The sequence below is a fragment of the Gambusia affinis genome, linkage group LG01 (assembly GCF_019740435.1).
Source record: "Gambusia affinis linkage group LG01, SWU_Gaff_1.0, whole genome shotgun sequence".
Classification (NCBI taxonomy): Eukaryota; Metazoa; Chordata; class Actinopteri; order Cyprinodontiformes; family Poeciliidae; genus Gambusia; species Gambusia affinis.
In genome coordinates, this window is record NC_057868.1 from 525,935 (window position 1) to 548,471 (window position 22,537).

Below are 22,537 nucleotides of genomic sequence, written 5' to 3' on the forward strand. Positions count from 1 at the left end.
TGAGTTTAGTTTTGTTCACTGACTCATTTCAAATCCAACACATGAAAGATAACCTTTTGGAAGGAATCATTTTCACATAAGGTTATACAGTAACACTTTTTTTAACACTTTTTTGGGTTTGTGAATAAGAGTGTCAGGACACTGTCATAAACATAACATAACACCTGTCATGAACATGAGGAAGTCTTCCTGACTATTTGTTATAAAAGTATTACTGATTAAACTTTAGCCCTAATATCGTAAAGCTACGTAATTTTTAAAGTTTAACCAGTAATACTTTTATAACAAATTTATGTCAGATCATGATTTCTTGGTTAATGACAAGTTGTCATAACAAAGACATTTTGAATAATGTCAACTTTGTATTAAAAGTGTCATGATTTATCGAATGACACTTTATGACCCCAGTGATAAATATTCTGAATTGATATTAAAACATATCAATTCAGTTTTTTCCAGTAGATGTGGGCAGTTCTGTGTTCATGTTGTGATCCATTCATTGGTTCTAAAGTGAAAACTGTCAGAACCAACTGAACCAGGTTCCAGCTTCATGTTGAAAAACCACTGAGATTTGATCACTGTATTGTAATCAGTTAGTTACCAAACTAATTACTGTTGGCTGCAAAAATGACTGGTTACAGCTAACTAATTGTTACTAATTACTACTTATAATACATGCTGATTACTACGAATGATAACTTTGTGTTGAACTAACAGAAGCTAAAAACTCTTGTTACAGATTTATTGACAAAAGTGCAAATAAATTAATATCTTATAAGATCATATTGGATTTTCAGGTCTGGGTCAGTGACTTACAGATTTCTGTGTTCAAGTCCTTTTTTTATTTAAAGGTTCTTGATTTAACTGGACCGGTCAAACCACGGTTAGATTGATGTTGAATGACATCATTGGCCAGATTTAATAATAATTTAGTTTCCTCGGTTCTCTTTGATTCAACAAGGATGACACAGTGTTCCCAGTTATACACCAAAATATATTTTTTATTCATTCATGTCTGACAATTGTTAAGAACATTCAGACAAATCTGGCTTACTATAAGTAAAAAAAAGAGTTTTAACCAACCAGTACAGATGAATCAGGCCCACTTCAGGGAAATATGATTAATTCCTGAAAGAATATGTTGATCCTGTCTGAACAAATGAAATTACCGCAACATAACTGCTTCATGATTAAACAATGTTGTAAATTTTGTAAAGTCTTGAAGAAAAAAAAAGAAAAGTTTTATGTATTGTCCCTGACAGCTCATATTACAACTAGATTAAAAGTAGAAAACTCATCCCTTCCATCATTTTACACAATGACATATTTGTTAGGGTGAAAATTACAATCAGCAGAGATTAACAATAAACAAATCTATAGTTCTGATCTTGGCTGATCCCCTGGCGCCAATTTCACTACCAACAAAGTCAAAACAAGCCTTTAAAACACAGAGGAAAATCCTGATCACTGGTCCGTCTCCTTCTCATCTATTCCACAGCGCTCTGCTCTGTATACCATTACCCCGACTCCAATTTGCCTGTTTGGACCTTTAAGTGACGACACACTTTACTGCCAGCGAAGTGTGGAGCCTTCTTGTCTGTAATTGGCTACATGAGTCACTTGGCTTTGTCTTGTGGTGTTGGAGTATCAGCTAGTCATTAGTACAGCAGCAACAACGGAGCTTCAAGTGTTAAAAATATCTTCTTATCCACTATGCAGGCGCAGAGCCATATGGGCAGATTTTTACAGCTTGCTAAGCCCACTTAGCGAACACTCTTGATGACTTAATACCATATTGAGAGGCCTGTTTTGCCCTGGACTCAGATGATGTAGTACTTTCTTCTGTATACAGTCAAGCTATTTGCTTTTCACACACACATGGAGCAAAAAGAACAGCAGTCATTATCTCTGTTACCCAACTCTCCCATCCACCTCCTCGGATCACTTTTATGGCATTATGTTTATTATCTGCCTGTTCTTTTTTTTTCAACCATAATACCTACAATTAGCTGCTCTCTGCTGTGCTGAACAGTCACTGTGCAGAAGAATCGATTGTGGATGAGTTTGTGTCAACAGTTCCTAGTCCCGAGCTTCACTGTACGAACTAATCTAAGTGGCAGTTAGAGTTGTGAGCACCTGGCAGATGATGCAGTTGGCTGTGGTGGAGGCCCTCTGCGGACTGGATCTTCCCATCCTAGCTCCCCCTTTAAATTGAAAAGCAGAACATATGCCAGTGAGAAATGGAGCGGCAGCATTGTTTGGACTGTATGGAAACCCATTGAGTCCATTTGGCTCAACACAACACAGGTAGAGGGCTGGTTATGGGTCTGCTCTGCGACAATGGATGGCCTTTATTTAAAAAGGAAAACAGAAAGCAGAGTTCTGGCCTGGAGGAGGCTCCCGCTTCTATCCCGGCTCCTCAGGGAACATGGCCGGCGTCGGCCCTGGGGGGCCTTTGGGATGCTGAGGCACCAGCTTGTGCTTGGTCTAGGAATGATGATGATGATGATGATGATGATGATGATGATGATGATGATGGTGGTGGTGGGGGGTTTTCTGAGCCATTTGCACAGCTTTTCACTGACAACCCACTGACTTAAACTTTTATCTCGGCCAATTATACCGGACTGTTTCCATCACAATGCACTTTTTTTTATTAAAGGTTTTATTGGCTCTAGTGGCCTTTATTTGATAGTTATTGACAGGAAAGTGGGTAATGAGAGAAGGGGGAAGACATGCGGCAAAGGTTGCCAGGCCGGGAATCAAACCTGTGACAGCTGTGTCGAGGACTACAGTAAGGCCTCCTTGTGTGGGTTGTGCTTAACCCCTACACCACCACAGCACATCCACTAATGCACTTTTTATGGAGCGGCGAGGTGTTACAGCAGGTGGTGTTAAAGATATAAGAAATGTTCTTTCTCTGCTTGTGACTGGCCTTGTCACATTCTCATTTTGATTGAAGTTTCCAGATTAACCTTAAAGCAACCAGCCTGCATGTGTCCTGTCACACCTTCAACATGTCACACTCAGAAAATGATATTAGGATTACAAAGTGTTTGAACCAGCTGTGGTGTGTGTCTGTTACTGGTGTGTTTTTGGTTACCATGTTTGTTCTTCATTCGGAATTCTGACTTTCTGGCGTTAAAGTCAGAATTCTGAGATTAAAGTCAGAATTCTGACTTTAATCTCAGAATTCTTTTTTTTTTTCTTAGTAGTCCTAATCCTCTTCTGTACAATTGTCTGTAAAGTTTGAGCTGTCATTTTTTATCCTCTGAGACGCTGAAATCTGATCTCATGAGCAGAAATGAGGGTCCAGCAACTGTGAAAATAATGGTGCCCTTGATGTGCGTGTGTCTGCCTGCGTGTGTCTGTGTGTGCATGTTGGAGCTTCTCATAGGTTCTCATGGGGCTCAGCTGTAATTTCATTTCCTTCCCTGCAGGCTGAAACATAGTGGTTATCTATATGGCTCAGGTGCAACCTGATAGCAGAATGAATGACATTTGTTATTATTCTGAGATTTTGCCTCCTCCGTTTGAGCAGTAGGTGTCCTTGCAAGGTGGGTAAGCAGAGGTTCATTGAGGTAATAGACCCCCAAACAACCAGACCAGGGGTACCAGTTGCCTATAAACAGCCGTTTATGTAGCAGGTGAAAGCCAATCCATCCGAATCATTTGGGGGAAAAAGTTAAAAAAAATAACTTCCTGTTTTTTTCTTCCCACAGGTGTTGAGAATGATATTCTCACTGAGTAAAAAAATATAGGTCACACCAGGATGAGAGTGAAAGGAGGACAGAGAAGAGGGAGGGCTGGGAAACAGATAAATGTTGGGAGGGGAGGAGAGGAAGGTGAATAAGATGAGGAGGAGCTAATAGTGTACAGCCAGGCAGCAGCAGGCGTCCACAGGGGGAGTTGTTATCGCCTAGCCATGCTCACAAGCCTTCAAAACACAAACAAGCTGTAATTTCCTTTCTGCCTAATCCTGCAGGCTGAAACATACCTGGCTGCTATATCAGCTCAGTTCAGTTCGTCCTGGATATCAACAAAATGACATTTGTAAAGCTGAGGCTCTTTGCCTCCTCCACTGTTTGAGCAGTAGGTGTCCCTCATGCTTTCAAGGGCACGTTTTATACCAACCTGCCCCTATGTCTCACTTCAGCTTCCACAGTCACCAATCACAGCTTTAAATAAAAGCAGCAGTGGATGCTGGACAGAAGGCTAACAAAAACCATCGGGACCAGACGATGAATATTTCTAACAAACTTTGAAAAAACAAGCTCTGATTTGAAGGGATAGTTCAACATTTTTGAAGTGAGGTTCATGTAAAAACCTTAACTGAAGGAAACTGATGTCTCCATTGAGTGCAAATCCAGATTAGTTGGTCCTGGTAGCTGAAGCTAACAGTTAACGACACAAAATAAAACTAAAACAGCCTTCGGTGTAAATGTGGTATGAAGCTTAATGCAGTGGCCACATTTCAAGGAATCCAATGATTATTTACAATGGAACCAGAGGTTGGACGTGGTGCGCCACCAATAATCTTCCTGTCTGAATCATGTCCTGTGAACAGAAAATACACGGTGTTTATTTATTTACTGATGTAAAAACACGTTTTTCTACATTGTGACATCACTCTGTTTCTATCTGGTTCCACAGAAACAGAGCTTGGTGGCGCACCGCCTCCCATGCTCTGTTTCCAGCGTAATTCACCATCTATTTAAATAGCCTCTTAATGGAAACTTGACGATAGTCTAATGTTTAGAAGCTAAGAGTAGCAGGAGCGCAGAGCTGCGCCAACAATCTAACAGAAACACTGAAGAGAAGAAGAGCTGCCATACATACAGTTGCAGCGCAGCATATTTTAATGTTACACAACGCAGTTTTAACAAGTAGCTCAAAGTCTCAGCAGGTATTGTTGGGCATATAAGGTGTAAAGTTTACCTTCAAGCAAATGCCCCCCAAACAAATCGCAGCCCCCCCACCGTAAATCTTTCTGCCAGCGCCCCCTGCTGTTTCCTGAATGCCCCCTTGAGAAACACTAGTCTAAAGGGTCATAAAACATCCTTCACATAAACTGCTACAACATTGTTCAGATTAAATGTTTTCTCTACAACCAGCCTAATGGGGTCAGGACGGTTGCTGGTTCCTCTCCAGCTACGTTCTGGGTGAGAGGCGGGGTCACGGGGTCACCCTGGACAGGTCACCAGTCTGTCACAGGGCAACACAGAGACACACAGGACACACAACCATTCACACACACACTCACACCTAGGGAGAATTTAGAGAGACCAATTAACCTGACAGTCATGTTTTTGGACTGTGGGAGGAACCCGGAGAACCCGGAGAGAACCCACCATGCACAGGGAGAACATGCAAACTCCATGCAGAAAGACCCCGGGCCGGGAATCGAACCCAGGACCGTCTTGCTGCAAGGCAACAGCTCTACCAACTGTGACACTGTGCAGCCCTCATACATTACTATTTATTTTTTTTTTTTATTGATTTTCATAACTTTATGTAAACATCAACAAAAGTAAACAAACACAACCCACCACAAATCAACAAGGAGCACTGCAGTGTCCACATAAAAACATACATACAACCTATATACACAAAATACAGACATTCCCATGCGTGGTTCAGAGGAGTCGAACTGTCGGACAGCTAAATGAATGATATACTGAATGTAAAAAAGAAAAATAAACAGGGGGAAAAATGTCATTCTCTGTAAGAAAGATCACAATGGGATCCAGATCCTCCAGAATTTGTCCGACTTTTGATGAAGATCATGATTCAATTTTTCAACTGAGACAATAGCAGAAATGTGTGATATCCACATATCAACTGTAGGGGCCTGTGGTGCTGACCATCTCAGTAGTATAAATTTCTTGGCCAGAAATATGAGGATTACAAGCAAATGTTTAGGATCTGCATTAAGTAGAGTGTCTGAAGCATGGTTAAATCAAATCAAAATCAAATCAAATTTTATTTGTATAGCACATTTCAGCAGCCAGGCATTTCAAAGTGCTTTACATCAAATCAAACAGAAACACAATGCAACATAGAATCAACAATCAGAACAGAACATTAAGTCAGGTTCCATCAAAAATGTTGTAATTGATTACATTTCAAATACAAGTGGGTTTTTAGTTGAGATTTAAAGGAAGTCAGTGTTTCAGCTGTTTTACAGTTTTCTGGAAGTTTGTTTCAGATTTGTGGTGCATAGACTCTGGAGACACCAGAACTTCTCCTGAGTTCTGAAAAGTTGATACCACAGCAGCAGATCTTTAATGTATTGTGGTGCTAAACCATTCAGTGATTTATAAACTAACAACAGTATTTTAGAGTCTATTCTTTGAGCGACAGGGAGCCAGTGGAGAGACTTTAAAACTGGTGTTATGTGCTCTATCTTCCTGGTTTTCGTCAGAAGTCCAGCAGCAGCATTCTGGATCAGCTGCAGCTGTTTGATTGATTTGTTGGACAGACCTGTGAAAACGCTGTTGCAATAATTAATATGACTGAAGATAAAGGCATGGATGAGTTTCTCTAGATCTGGCTGAGACATTAGTCCTTTAATCCTGGAAATGTTCTTCAGGTTATAGAAGGCTGTCTTTGTAACTGTCTTTATGTGGCTCTGGATGTTCAGGTCAGAGTCCATCACTACTCCCAGGTTTCAGACCTGATCGCTGGTTTTTAGTTGTAATAACTGAAGCTGTGCACTGACTCTAGATCTATAATTCTAGATCGTTCCTCTTTAGGTCCAAAAATAATAACTTCAGTTTTGGTTTTGTTCAGCTGGAGAAGGTTTTGGCACATCCACACATTTATCTGTTCTAAGCATCTGTTCAGTGATTGGATGGGTTCTGAGTCACCTGGTGACATCGTAATGTAGACATAAGGTAAAGAGACATAAGGAGGGAGTAAGTGAGAACTGGTTACCAATGATCTCTTGTATCATCAGATGAACTATTATCCAGAAAATTTTAATACAATTGCAAGACCAAAATAAATGGGAGATTCTCTTACTTTTATTTTTTCCTTAACTTTCTCCATCTCCAAGTTGAACCAGGGCAAAATGCCTCCGGCAGACCCCAGGGACATTAGCAGTATTACACAACAACTTAAGTCTATAGAAATGAAGATTAAACTGCTGGAAGTGAACTTTGAAATCAACGCTGCCTGTGGAAATGAGACAACTCTTCCTCAAATCAACAGAAAGGTTGTACGCCCCGCATTGATTATTGCAACAGCGTCTTCACAGGTCTGTCCAACAAATCAATCAAACAGCTGCAGCTGATCCAGAATGCTGCTGCTCAAGTTCTGACTAAAACCAGGAAGATAGAGCACATAACACCAGTTTTAAAGTCTCTCCACTGGGTCCCTGTAGCTCAAAGAATAGACTTTAAAATACTGTTGTTAGTTTATAAATCACTGAATGGTTTAGCACCACAATACATTAAAGATTTGCTGCTGTTGTATCAACCTTCCAGAACTCTCAGGTTCTGGTTCTGGTTCTGTTCTGCATCCCTGGAACCAGAACCAAACGAGGAGAAGCAGCATTCAGCATCTATGCACCACAAATCTGGAACAAACTTCCAGAAAACTGTAAAACAGCTGAAACACTGACTTCCTTTAAATCCCAACTAAAATCCCACTTGTTTAGAGTTGTATTTTAAATGTAATTAATTACAAATTTATTGATGGAACTTGACTTAATATTGTGTTTTGATTGTTGATTCTATGCTGCAATTGCACAAAAATCCGTGAGGGACGACGGAGTCCCAGAGCCAAATTCCGTGAAAGAGGTTTACGGAGCCTCGAGCTGGAATAAAAACGGTGAGTGACTGAGGGTCATTTCACGCCACAATGACCCTCAGTGACCCAAAGACATTTTACTACTATTTACGGTATTCTTAAATATTGAAGCCACGCCTCCTCCTTTTTTGTGTTTTCTATTCTCACTTAAAAAATTGTAGTTAGGAGGCGCAGATTCAATTAGTACGATCAGTTCATTATTGTCATTCAACCACATTTCTGTCAGAAACATAACATCGATATTATGCTCAGTGATGAAATCATTGATTAATAGAGCTTTAGCACAGAGAGATCTGACTTGATGTTGTGTTTTTATTGTTGATTCTATGTTGCATTGTTTTTTTGTGTTTGATTTGATGTAAAGCACTTTGAAATACCTTGCTGCTGAAATGTGCTATACTAATAAAGTTTGATTTGATTTAATATGGAAACTTGACTCTTCAAATCAAAATCAAATCAAATTTTATTTGTATAGCACATTTCAGCAGCAAGGCATTTCAAAGTGCTTTACATCAAATCAAACACAAAAACACAATGCAACATAGAATCAATAATCATTAAGTCAGGTTCCATCAATAAATTTGTAATTAATTACATAAAGGGACACTAGAGCCCAGAAAAGACCCTCTGGAGGGGAGGGGAAAAAACAACATTTCAATGGAAACCCATCAGTTCTGGGACATTTTCTGTTTGGCATTGATTTATTTACAGCCCAAACTTCGTCCGTAGTGATAGCAGCATCTAAGAAGGCACGATCCTCTCCAGTGACAGGAGGCAGAGATATGCTGCTCAGATAGGATCAGCCATGTATAGAGATATATAAAAATCCTGGAAAGTGCTGCTAATAATTATTGGGTCATATGTGACGTCCTTGTTCTGCATTCTTATCATATTAATTAAGCGACTATTATCTTGATTTTTCAATAAATGGGAAAGCATGCGACTGCATTTATTACCAAATTCATAGTGTTTCTGTTTAGTATGAAGTAGTATTTTCTGAACTTGAAAGTGTAATCTATATTAAGCTCAGACTAACAGCCATTAGTGCCTTTAAATTTGACAATGTTGGTGATTGTGTATTTGCTCCAGTCGGATCACCTCTATTTCGAGGTTGTTTCTCCTCTCTACTAGAGCTGCTTTTTGGTGAGAGTAATAAGATATAAGATGACAGCGCAAAGTAACTTTTGCTATATCCCAGATTATAGCAGAAGATACAGGAGAGTTTATGTTGTCGAGCCAGAACTGCAATAGGTTACTCTGGATGAAGTTGTAAAAGGATTTATTATCTAAGAAGGATGTATTGAATTTCCAAGTGAATGTTCTAGGGATATGAAATAATAGATCAACACCTAAAAATAGTGGTGCATGGTCTGACAAAAGTATGGGGTCTATGTTACAGCTTCGAAACGAATGTAAAATCGACTTGGGGATAAAAAAAATAGTCCAATCTGGAGTAAGTGTTATGGGGATGGGAATAAAATGTATAGTCTCTTGCTTTTGGATTTAAATGTTGCCAAATATCGAACAAACCAGTATCTGTGCATAAGTTTTTTAGGACAGCTGAAGCTTTCGGGTTTGGCAGTTTTGCCATCCAAAGATCCATTCATTGCACAATTAAAGTCACAAGCCAAAAAACCGATTTCTTTACAATGATGATTAAATAATAAAATCATTTGTGACATAAAGTCGAGTCGTCATTAGGAGCACATGCATTGAGAATAGTTATATGTTGTCCATGGATCCAGCCCTTAATTAAAATAAATCTCCCCTCTCAATCCTTCTCCTTATGCTCCAAAATAAAAGGAACATTCTTGTGTATAAGAATGGCCATACCAGTCTCATTTTGTGAATGGGAGGAAAAATATACATTACCTATCTAGTCCCTTTTAAGTTTCAAATGTTGTGAAACAGATAACCTAGTTTATCAAGAAGGAAAAATAATGTTCTATGGGTCTCAGCGTGAATATAAAGTCCGTCTTCCTTCATCTTTTCTAAACAAAGCAGAGAAAGGGAAAGAATTATTAAAGTTGTGTGCAACCTCGTATGGCCCTCGAAGCTCAGCACCGCTCTGGCCTATTGGCCACCATGGGGGTTCCAGCGCGACGGTCCGCTTGCCACCGCAGAAGCTGTCACACATTTTCCCCACCCGTACACCAGGCGATACACAGGAATGCATTCGGCAGCACTCCCCGACGATATTTACCATTTGGCCACGCCCACATCATTCAGGAAGTAACCAGCAATGACAGAGTTCATCATCATGTCATTTTATGTCGGTTTGCACTGCATTTAATCCATATAAAAAATACAGCAAAAGTAAGACGTACAGCAGAAAAAAAACAGGTGACCTCCTGTCAGAAGTGGGTGGGGCTAAGTTGATGTCATCATGTGACCATGACAATGTAATCAGGACTGGTCTTTAGTGAGACATATGTACTCTAATAGAGCTGTGATGTTGGATTTAAAATATTCCAGGGGACGGCATAAAGAAATTAGGCCACACCCACCAAAATTTGTTATGGATTCCTGTCGGGGTGGATAAGGATCCATCCTAGTGACTTTGAAGCAGCTCGGCTCGAAACTGTAGAATTTAGAGCCAAACGTATGGCAACGGCATTACAGGTCACTTTGCCACGCCGCCATGGCCACGCCTTCATTGGAAAATGCTTGGCACTTTAAAGCAAGTGAGACCTTATCTGTCATCCAACACAGAATCATATTGATTAGGTAAAGAAAGCCACAGATGGAACTTTCCAATGAAAAAAATAGCACTTCCTGTTCTAAGGGGGCGGAGCTTTGATGATCTCAGACTATAATGATATAGGATCGTCAGGCATCCCACCAGTATCACTCATCCCAAGTTTGGAGCAGCTCGGTCGAAACGTGAAAACGTATGGCAACAGCGTTACAGGTCACGCCGCCACGCCCTCATGCTCCATCGAAGCCAGTTGGGGTTGAAATCCACAACACACCAACATGTCTTCTGTCTCTGGACACAGTTTCATGTTGATTAGGTCAAAGGTGTAAGATAGCGACCGTTCACAGTAAAACATGACACTTCCTGTTTTCAGGGGGCGTGGCCTAAGTGACGTCGTCATTTGACCATTGGGTATTGTAGGACACCCAGTGATGATCAATCAGTGAATGTTTGGTGTCTCTATGAGTTTTTGTGTTGGAGATATAGCAGTTTCTTTTTTCCTGGCGAGTAGGTGAACTTTGACCCCTGGTAAGGCCCCTTCAGCATGCTCAAAAACTCATCGTTTTTATAACTTTGAATCGGCCATGCCTTCTGAACAGACTGACTGAGTTTGAAGCTGATCAATCGAAATCCATAGGAGGAGTTTGATCAAATACGAAGGCTGTAAACGGCAAAAATGGGGTCAAAATCAGAACTTCAATCCAAAATGGCCGACTTCCTGTGGTATTTGCACTGACAATAATTGTAATTTGTGAGCGTCTTGGTGAGCTCTACAAGTCTACCAAATTTTATGTCTCTACAATGATGTAAGGTCATAGGAAAGGGTATTTTGAAAGTTGCTAGGTGGCACCGTTGAGCCGATTCTTTTGCAACGACCTTAAAATACGACATTGTTAAACAGGCTTGACGGGTCCGCCAAGTTTGGTGAGTTTTTGAATAAGATAAAGCCCCCTCTTTTGGGGTGCAGAATCGTAATAATAAGAAGAAACAGTATTAAAACAATAGGCCTTCACAGCGCATTGATGCTCAGGCCTAATAAAAATAATACCTGGTTTAAGAAAGTCCAGAAATGCAGTGGCAGCCTTAGGTGTATTGAAAAAACTGATATTTTGTGTAAGGGTAGCTTGACAAAAAATTCATTCTCTGTCTGTGCCCCCACATTTTCTTTATATAAAGAAAAATAATTTCATTACATAACTTTTGTCTGCGACAGACTGGAGACTTGTCCAGGGTGACCCCGCCTCTCGCCTGGAACGTAGCTGGAGAGGAACCAGCAACCCTCCCGACCCCATTAGGGACAAGGGTGAACAGAAAATGGATGGATGGATGGATGGATGGATAACTTTTGTCTTAAATAATCTATAATCGTTCAACAATCCAGTCCATGTTTAGTTGGTCTGTGTTGAAAAGTTTCCATGCAGCATTCTTTTAAGATGGTCCTAATGTCGAACAGTTTCTTTATTTCACAGAAATTTTTCTGGTTTCATTCACTTCAAACTAAAGCTATCAATATTAGCTTAATGAATGTCAACAAAGTTAATATTTGGGATAAATATTTAATATTTCGTAGATGAGATGATCCAATTTTATTTTAAGGCTGACATTGCACTTTTATTTTTGAACAGGAAACTCAAACTTAGCATCATTAGCCTCTTTTTTTAATTTGGTGTTTCTGTTGTCCCCTGCTGAGATGGTGCCCTTGGTGGGGAGCCATTATGCCACATAGCGCTGTGTAATTTTATCAATTCTGCAATATTCATTGATTTTTTTTTTTCTCGAAAGTATCGATTTTCCATCAGTGAGTATTGATACATTAAATGTTGCTCAAATCAAAACTATTTTACCAAGCACTGTCAGGTGAAATCACTCAATCAGGTTTGTTCATATATTGTGCACAATACAGAGAGCTTGTAGGACAATCAATAATGAAGCAGGTCTGGATGAAAAGCTCTGCCAGGCAGAGACAACGCTTGAGTTTTATACCAAGGATAAGAAATTGAAAACAAGAGGCGAGACAGTCTTTTTCTGATGCAGCTGTAGAAAACAACTTCCAACCTTGTACATGTAACCCAAATGGTTCTTTTGGTGAGATCTACTTTAACTGTTATGTTGTATTAAATTGGTTGTTGCTTGTGTTTGTTTATTTATTGTGTCAAAAAACAATTCTGTGTGCGGAGGATTATATTTAGCCAAAACCATGTTGCTTGTAGCTCTTGGACCAAGCAACATTAAAGATTTATAAGCTTATTGGCTTCAATTTTTTAATTATTTTGATATGACTTTGTGGTAAAATGTAAAAATATATAAATAACAGAATATTACGTATTGTATCGTGAGATTAGTGTATTGCTACAGTCATAATGCCACAAAGCAGTATGAGTAGAGATCAATGTGGAAACATGATCCCAGTGGTGATGATATTATCTCTGTGGCATAATACTCTTTACATGTATTGTGTTACTCTGAGCTTATTCCAGTTTTAAACAGCTTCAGGAAGAGACAGAACATTTCTGTCTGTCTGGACCTAAAAAGTAATGAGAAAGACTTCAGGAAGAGAAAATCAGGGAACAAAAATGGACTTCTCAACACTATCTGTAATGGCGACAATTCCCCCTGTTGTCCTGGCTTTGAACGCTCCGGCTCACCTTTTTTCCTGTCAGAGATACATTTTGTCTGGAGGATCAGGCAGTGTGGAGAGCCCGGCACAAGAGGCAGGAGCTGATAAAAAAGAAAGAAAAGAGCTAGCCTGCTATCAGGACACAGAGCCTGATAAAGGACAACACTCACCAACACTTCCTGATTTATAGATGTTTTACAGATACTTATGATTTAGGTTTATGTATGTTTGAGACAAAACACGCCAACACAAAGGCTTTTTTTGTTCGATATTATTCAAACTAAATCCCTCAAAGCCAATGGTTCTGTCAAGATAAAAGACATGATTGTTAATCCCATATATAATCTCTTTTAAAAATGTTTTATTCTCCCTTCCATGAATGTTTTTTGCACATTTTGTCAGATTACTGAACAATATTTCAAAGAAGAGTGTAGCATTGTGTGTGTAGCTGTTAATCCACTAATCATCATAGAAAAACACACATAAAACTAAATAAACATATTTAGTTTAACACAACCAGATATCAGTTATTCTGCAAAGTTTAGTGACAAGTTCATGACTTAAGTTAATATGGATGGAGATGAATTTTATTCTTTGCTAATGTTTGCTCTGCTGCAGCGAAAGCAGACTTAAAAAGAAAACTAATACTGACATATTTAAATTCTCACTTGCTTTTTTTTCTTTGCTTTGAGGAAATAGCTGTTGCTCTGCTGTCTGACATTTTATACCGTTTGTGATATTTGATATTTGAAGTTCTGCTTTTTTCCCCCCTAAAACTTTAAAGATTTTTTTGTTTTAATCAAGTGACATTTGAAGTAAAAGAAGGTGTTTCACTTTATCAACAACAGGACTGTCCATGCTAATGGTAATACTAGCACTGCTACCTTTTTTGGAAATCATTATTCCATAATCCCTGTTTTATATGTTTGGTTCATTTTTTGTAGACTTGGGTTGAAACACTGGATTGTCTTGAGTGTTTGGGTCACATTTAGTCTTACCCAGTAGAAGGTCCAGGCTCTGATGTCAGCATGAGATGAAGAGATGAAGGAAGTGAAAGACTCTTGAGGAGTTATAAACAGATTAATAACACAGAAGGTTCCAGTGAGCAGCGTCATTTCTCTCAATTAGTGCTAAATCATCAGTACTTATTAGGCTGGTCTCTAATTGACTGTGATAGGGAGCTAAGCTAATGCAATGCTAGCCATGTAATTGGTAACAGAACAAAAGGTGTCTGCTCTTCTGTCTACATAAACGTGTTGTGGTTATTCTGGTTTTTTGGACTGCTTCTGTCCTGAAGTCTCATTGCAAAATTCATTTCCAAACACATGAAAGTCCAGATAGAGGGTTCAGGAGACACTTAATGCATTTTGAAGGAAGAACTAGCTCTCATCCACTGTGATTAGAACAGAGCTTGGAGGAAAATAAAAAGCATATTGTTTGGAAATCATTTCAACTTGACAAAAGTTGTGAATAGAGTTTGAAAAGTGTTATTTTTCTCTCTGGGCTCTGCCTTGCTTCCCGGTACCTGCTGCTTTGAAGCCTGTACAGAAAAATCATTGCTGGCTGCAGGTTTGCCCACAGGGCCGCAGTAGCTAGGTGATGAGCTGTAGTTGGCGCTCACCACACTCAGCTATTGGCATTCAGGCCAAAGCATTCAATCCTCGTCTCATCAGCCCAGAGAATCTGTCTCCTTCATGCTTTCAGAGCGCTGTAAGTGTTACTTGGCTCTTGTGTGGCTGTTTTCACTGGAATAGCTTCAGATTCTGACCATCGTCCCATAAATGCTGCATGATGGAGTACCAAAGAGAGATATATTCTTCTACAAGACTCCTTTTTATTTTCCAGCATTTATTTCTGTTCAGTTCTTTAATTTGGATTCGGTGGTTCGATAATTTTTGAGTAACAGGGGCCATTTATAAATCCTTCTTTTAAGCCTTTTTTTAATTTGTGCAGTTTTTTTCTGGTTTTATGTCAGGATTTTTTTCTTTTTGATATCAAATTAACATGAAAGGTGCCACTTTGCATTTGACAGATGTGCCTGTTTTATTATATCTCTTATTATACCTGTATTAAATTAGTGTTTCTGCACCAATTTATCAGTGCTGCTTCACATAAGCAAAACTAAAACAAAAAGCTTATCAGAGCCTGTTAAATATAAAAATCTTTTCATAAATGAGATGAAATCTTTACATCCTCCTCTTCAAGATTTTGCAGTCGCCTGATGGGAACAGTTATTCTACCTGATTTACCATCCACATCTGTGTTCTGGCAAAATGAAATTTAGTTCTCATCCATCGTTGTTTGTTCCAAAAGTTGCAGTGAAAGTCACGCTGTGTTGTTGTAAACAGAAACAGTTGCAGGAACAGCTACTGTCATAATTGTTTTTATGTACGGCTCTACTTTGGGCATGTCAAATAAGAACCAGTAGATGGTTTTTATAATCTGCTTTTGGAAGAAAATCATATTTCTGGTCTGTAGGTTTTATGTGTCTTTAAAGTGGCCAGAATGTTAAACCGGTCACTGTGGCCCGAGTTTCCTTGGGTCACTGTGGGACATGACTGCTGACATGTAGAGCCTGGCGAGTCATTTTATCAGTCAATACCATCAAAGCAACAAGGCAACTCAAATATTACTCCCTTCATTGTTTCAAAGTAGAAGTTAAACAACAGTTCTGATCTTCATATCCAGGCCTCATTGTTAGCATAGAGTTAGCTTAACAGAGCAAGTCACATGCTAACAGACACTGGATAGTACTTTTAAAAAACCGAGTTAGCTTCTAAGAGTAAAATATAACATGCTGCTTTTCAATAAGCTTTTTCACACACGTGTTGTAAACATGGAAGACGCTGATTTATTGATTCTGTGTAGTTTCCACTTCTGCAGGACGTTGTTGATTATCCTCATGTAAAGTCTCAGCTTATTTCAGTAATGACCAGAGAACTGAAAGACACCAGGCTTTGAAAGTCCTTAATTACATTTTAATAATCTTACTGATTGAGAGTTTAAAAAAAAATAATAAATGTACAGATGAACATTTCCAAGCTAATGAAAGAAAATGTAGTGAGGCAAAAAAAAAGGTATCCACTTGAAGAATTTTTCAAGAATCATTAAAATCTAAGGCTTTATAATCTGCATATTGATAACATAAGTTAGAAAGGAAGTTATTTGCTCATTCCACTCTGGCTGCACACACACACAAACTCAAGCATCCTTTTTTTATTTTCCCTCCAGATGAAGCCTGCTCCAACTGCTCCTTCGGGGCGATTTGTGACGCCCAGAGCGGGCGCTGCGTGTGCCCGTCAGAGTGCGTGGAGTCCCACCAGCCCGTGTGTGGCAGTGACGGCCACACCTACCACAGCGAGTGTGAGCTGAATGTGCGGTCTTGCATGGAGCAGGTGGAGCTGCGGGTGGTCAGCCAGGAAGAGTGCAGTAAGTGGCAGCATGTTGCAATCATTACGGTTTGTCACACTTCCTGTTCTAGAATCCTTAAAGAGCAACAGCCAGCTTCACTTCTGGCGAGAGAAACATTTTATCTTTGTGTTTCATGAAGTTCTTCTTTTCCTGCTGGATTAAAAGCAGAAAATGAAATTCAGGCACACAAGGCAGATGGGGAATAAAATCTCATTTCAATGTTAGTTCAATATATATATTTTTTAATGTGTGTGTGTGCGCGTGCGTGTGTGTGATACAGAAATGTGTGGCAACACCGTCTGTAGCTTTGGTGCCCGGTGTGTGGAGAAAAAGTGTGAGTGCCTGCAGTGCAGTGGAGAGGCCAGCGCCCCCGTGTGCGGCAGCGACGGCATCACCTACAGCAACGAGTGTGAGCTCAACAGGTCCGCCTGCGAGCACAAGAGGAAAATTGATGTGGCGAAGCACGGCAGCTGTGAGGAAGGTAGGAAATGGACTTTGAAATGTTGTAATTATGTTAACCAATCAGCCATTGAAGTGGTGTAATTAACTTTACCAACTGACCTGTGGTACGCCGTTTAGTTGTTTGTGGATTTTCAGAAAGCTGAAGTGCCGGAAAGCTTGTCGGCACTCTGACATCAACAAAAGTTGCAGTGAAAGTCACGCTGTGTTGCTGTAAACAGAAATGGTTGCAGGGACAGCTACTGTCATGGTATTTCAGTCATACACTGTAATCATTGTTCATTCTTCCTGTTTTATTGTGCATATTTCATTCAAAGTTGAAAAAAGTGTCATGATAAAACATCTTTCTATGAAACAACTAGACATCATAATCCCATGAGCGTCTGAGAGTCATAGCAGGTAGAATTTACAAACAGGGATTGAATAGAAATGAAACGACCAGTTATTGATTTCCTTATTATTAGTTAATTTTATTTATTTATTTCACTGATTATACTCTTTGACGATCTGCTACTATAAAAAATGATCTGCTGGTTATGTGATAGAGGTTGGTTTGAATCCTAAATCAGAAAAGAGACCCAACTACTTCAAAGCAGGTTTGTTGTTAGGTTACAGAAATGAAAAACCATAAAAAAAATGTTAATGTTTTAAAAACTTCATTTGAGCTGATCACCAAATTAGAGAAATTTATAAAGAAATACTCCCTTTTCAATTCTGGTAATTTATATATACATCAACAGACTATTCATGTGAGACATATAATGTATTAACTAGATGCATTGCAGCATTCCTGATATGTGATTCCCCTGAACTCTGAGCTACGAACTAGTGGTCTTTAAAAAGCCTGACCTGCTGGTTCCAATTTTGACCAATATCAATTTTTTTTCAAATCTGAAATGTCGCTTAATATAGCAGGAAAGTCCCTGAATTGGTAACAGTGGGGTGATTATTGTTACTGCAAACGTTTAGACATTTCCTGGTGGGCGGAGCTAACAGTTTGACCTCTGAATGTAGAGCAGACGTGGACAGCAGCTGGTTTTTAGACCTTTGATGAGGAAGAGAAGATCGGCTTCACATGTAAGCATTGGCTGATCACTGTTCTCCCCAAATTAAGGAAGCTGGTGCCATTAAATCAGTTTGACTGATAAATCAGCTAGTTGATAAATCGGTCCACCCCCTCTATGAACTATTAAGGTATAACAAGCCTGCTAAGCTAAACCAGTGTTGCTTGTTTTGTTGACCCAACAGTCATTTCAGTTGGAAGCAATAAAGTCTTCAAGTAGTTTTTGTTTTGTTTCCTGTTTACAGTTTCAAGACTTTTCAGAACACTGAACTACATCAGAATCAAAACTCTACCAGCTTATATCACTTAGTTTCTTTGTTGTTTTAGCATAAATTCAACTAATGTACTCATTAGTTGAAGTGGTCCACCGCGTTTTTGTCTTCAAAGATGTTATGTAGACAGGAAATGTAAAAATATTACTGCGTAATTATATGTTACGGAAAATATTGCCAGTGAAACGCTATTTAAACCCACAACTAAAGAATCTTAAAAACAACAAATCAAACAATACAATTAAAATGAATATCAATTATTTGCACTTCTGTTTAGTCCAAATTAAGTCAGCGGCTCCATAAGGCCCCCAGGACTTCAGGGGCCCATAATATGGAAGATAAAATAAATCTCATCGCTCCCTCAACACACCTCTGAATTTGCGACTACAAGTTATTCCTGCGGTTCACATAGATCTGCACAACCAGAGCTAACGCGGTGGGGTTTAAACTCTTACCTTGAGTTCTCCAAAGAAACATAATTCCTCACAAGAAGTTTATGTAAATATCCATACAGGTCAGCCTGTGTCCATTTTGAGTGAAAGGAGGCACGCACGATCCCGCTGAGGTAAGATGAGGTAAAGCAGCAGCAGCACGCAAGGCAAAGCGGAGAGGCGCCAGCTCTGTGATTGGTCCGCGCACTGCCAGCTTTAAATGGACAAACTATAAACTTGTACATTCTAATTTATAAACCTATTCTATAGGAATAAATCTGCTCCTCTGGGGAAATGCTCAGAGCAACAGAGACACTTGCAATCCAGCTAAAAAATAAAACATAAGCCCCCAGGCTTTGACAACAGCAGTAATCAAACCACTGATAAAAAGAACAATCTGGACAAATCACTACTGCAGAATTACAGGACGATCTCTGACCTCTGACCTCCCATTCATCAGCAAAGTTATTGAAAAAGTTGTGTGTAAACAGTTAAATAGCTTCCTAATGATAACCAACTGCTTTGACTCCTTCCAGTCTGGTTTCCAGTCTCACCACATCACAGAAAATGGCCTAGTCAAAGTGTTCAATGACATCCATATAAATACGGACTGTGGGAGAACCACAGTGCTGGTTCTGTTGGACCTCAGTGTTGACCATGACATATTACTGAATGGACTGGAGAGTTGGGTCGGACTCTCCGGTCCAGTGCTTAACTGGTTTGAATCTTACATAAAGAACAGGGATTTCTTTGTTTCAATTGGAAATTTCTCATCAAAGAGGTCAAAGGTCACATGTGGGGTACCCCTAGGTTCAATCCTAGGACCCCTCTTATTCAATATCTATATGCTCCCACTGGCTCAGGTTATAACAGGAAATAATATTAGCTACCATAACTATGCAGATGACACACAACTCTACATTACGATGTCACCAGGTGACCTTTGATCCCATCCAATCACTGAACAGATTCTTAGAACAGATAAATGTGTGGATGTGCCAAAACTTTCACCAGCTGAACAGAAACAACAGAAACATCACCTGAAGAACATTTCCAGGATTAAAGGACTAATGTCTCAGTGTTACATCCCCAAGGCAGTCTAGGGGTTTTGGGAGGGGGGCTGTAACAATAGATAAAGCAGGGAAAAAATGAAGAGATAAAACCAGGAGGGTAAAGTTAAGGGTTTATTCTTTACGTGGGATTGGAAGAAGTCTCAAAGGTGACAATGAGAACCTAAAAGGAAAGACAGTGGAGAAGAACAACAAAACTGAGAGTTTCTAGCAGAAAAATCCTCCATCACTTCACCACAAAGCTGCAGCACACATGCTGCCCAATTGGCCAAGAGGCCTCGAACCTCAGTTTCCCAGCTAGCCTTATACTCTGCTAATCAAGAGGCAGAGTGAAACCAGCTGGGCCTGCTTAACCCGCCGGAACTCAGCAGCAACCTAATTGGGGGGGAACTCCTATATGCAGCCACCACTGCATGTAACACTCAGCAAGATGAGTGTTACATGCAGAGAAAATTATCCATGCAAGAGAAAATCATGCATGGATTTTCACCTTCAGTTGCATTAATTATTGCGGCAGCATCTTTACAGGTCTGTCCAACAAATCAATCAAACAGCTGCAGCTGATCCAGAATGCTGCTGCTGGAGTTCTGACTAAAACCAGGAAGATAGAGCACATAACACCAGTTTTAAAGTTCCTCCACTGGCTCCCTGTTGCTCAAAGAATAGACTTTAAAATACTGTTGTTAGTTTATAAATCACTGAATGGTTTAGCACCACAATACATTAAAGATCTGCTGCTGTTGTATCAACCTTCCAGAACTCTCAGGTCTTCTGGTTCTGGTTCTGTTCTGCATCCCTGGAACCAGAACCAAACAAGGAGAAGCAGCATTCAGCATCTATGCACCACAAATCTGGAACAAATGTCCAGAAAACTGCAACAGCTGAAACACTGACTTCCTTTAAATCTCGAATTAAAACCCACTGTTAAGGATTGCATTGGAAACGTAATCAATTGCAAATTTATTGATGGAACTTGACTTAATGTCATGTTTTGATTGTTGATTCTGTTGCATTGTGTTTCTGTGATGTAAAGTATTTTGAAATAACTTGCTGCTGAAATGTGCTATACAAATAAAATTTGATTGATGGATATATATATATCCATCTTCTTCCTCTTATCCGGGGTCGGGTCGTGGGGTAGCAGCTTCAGAAGGGAGGCCCAGGCTTCCCTCTCCCCATCCACTTCCTCTAGGTCTTCTGGAGGAATCCTAAGGCGTTCCCAGGTCAGCAGAGAGACATTGTCCCTCCAGCATGTCCTGTGTCTTCCCCTGGGCCTCCTCCTAGTGGGACGTGCCCGGAACACCTCACAAGGGAGGTGTCCAGGAGGCATCCTGACCAGATGCCCGAGCCACCTCAACTGGCCCCTCTCGATGTGAAGGAGCAGCGGCTCTACTCTGAGTCCTTCCTGGATGACTGAGCTTCTCACCCTATCGCTAAGGGAGAGCCCAGACACCCATTTCGGCCGCTTGTATCCGCGATCTTGTTCTTTTGGTCATGACCCAAAGCTCATGACCATAGATGAGGGTGGAAACGTAGTTCGACCAGTAATTTGAGAGCTTCGCTTTTTGACTCAGCTCTCTCTTCACCATGACAGTGTCCGCTTCACAGCAGACCAGCATCTGCCTGCCAATCTGCCTGTCAAGTTCCCATGATACTTGAACTCCTCCACTTGGGACAGGACACAACCCCCCCAACCTGGAGAAGGCACTCTACCCTTTTTCGGCTCAAGACCATGACCTCGGATTTGGAGGCACTGATCCTCATCCCGGCCACTTCACATTCGGCTGCACACCGCTCCAGCGAGAGCTGCAGATCACGACCTGATGAAGCCAAAAGGACCACATCATTTGCAAAAAGAAGAGATGTGATCCTAAGGCCACCAAAACGGATCCCCGCATCTCCTTGGCTGTGCCTAGAAATTCTGTCCATAAAAGTAATGAACCGAATCGGTGACAAAGGGCAGTCCTGGAGGAGTCTAACCCTCACCGGAAACCAGCCAGACTGCCGGCAATGCGGACCAGACTCTAACAACGGTCATACAGGGACCTGACAGCCCGTATCAAAGGGCCCTGTACCCTATACTCCCGGAGAACCCCCCACAGGGACACGGTCGAACGCCTTCTCCAAGTCCACAAAACACATGTAGACTGGTTGGGTGAACTCCCATGCACCCTCCAGGACCCTGCTGAGGGTGTAGAGCTGGTCCAGTGTAACACAACCAGGATGAAAACCACACTGCTCTTCCTGAATCCGAGGTTCAACAATCCGATGGACCCTCCTCTCCAGAACCCCCGAATAGACCTTGTCAGGGAGGCTTAAGAGTGTGACCCCCTTGTAATTGAACCACAACCTCCGGTCCCCCTTTTTGAACAGGGGGACCACCACCCCAGCTTGCCAATCCAGGAGAACTGCCCCCACTGTCCATGCGATATTGCAGAGTCACGTTAGCTAACACCACCCTACAACATCCAGAGCCTTAAAGAACTCCGGGAGGATCTCATCCACTCCCGGGACCCTGCCACCAAGGAGCTTTTTGACCACCTCGGCGACCTGGACCCCAGAGATTGGAGAGCCCATCCCAGAGTCCCCAGGCTCAGCTTCCACAATAGAAGGCATGTTGGTGGGATTGAGGAGGTCTTCGAAGTATACCTGCCCACAACGTCCCGAGTTGAGGTCAGCAGCACACCATCCCCACTATAGACAG

At 40.7% G+C, this 22,537-nt stretch overlaps 1 protein-coding gene across 1 annotated transcript in view; it reads left to right on the forward strand.

Annotated features, from left to right (window-relative positions):
* agrn (agrin) overlaps positions 1–22,537 on the forward strand; it is a 421,905-nt gene that overhangs the window by 306,890 nt on the left and 92,478 nt on the right. Inside the window, exons 9-10 of the mRNA XM_044128298.1 lie at positions 16,359–16,556; positions 16,819–17,019. Of these exons, the coding sequence (XP_043984233.1) occupies positions 16,359–16,556; positions 16,819–17,019 (399 nt within the window). The remainder of the gene's footprint in view (positions 1–16,358; positions 16,557–16,818; positions 17,020–22,537) is intronic.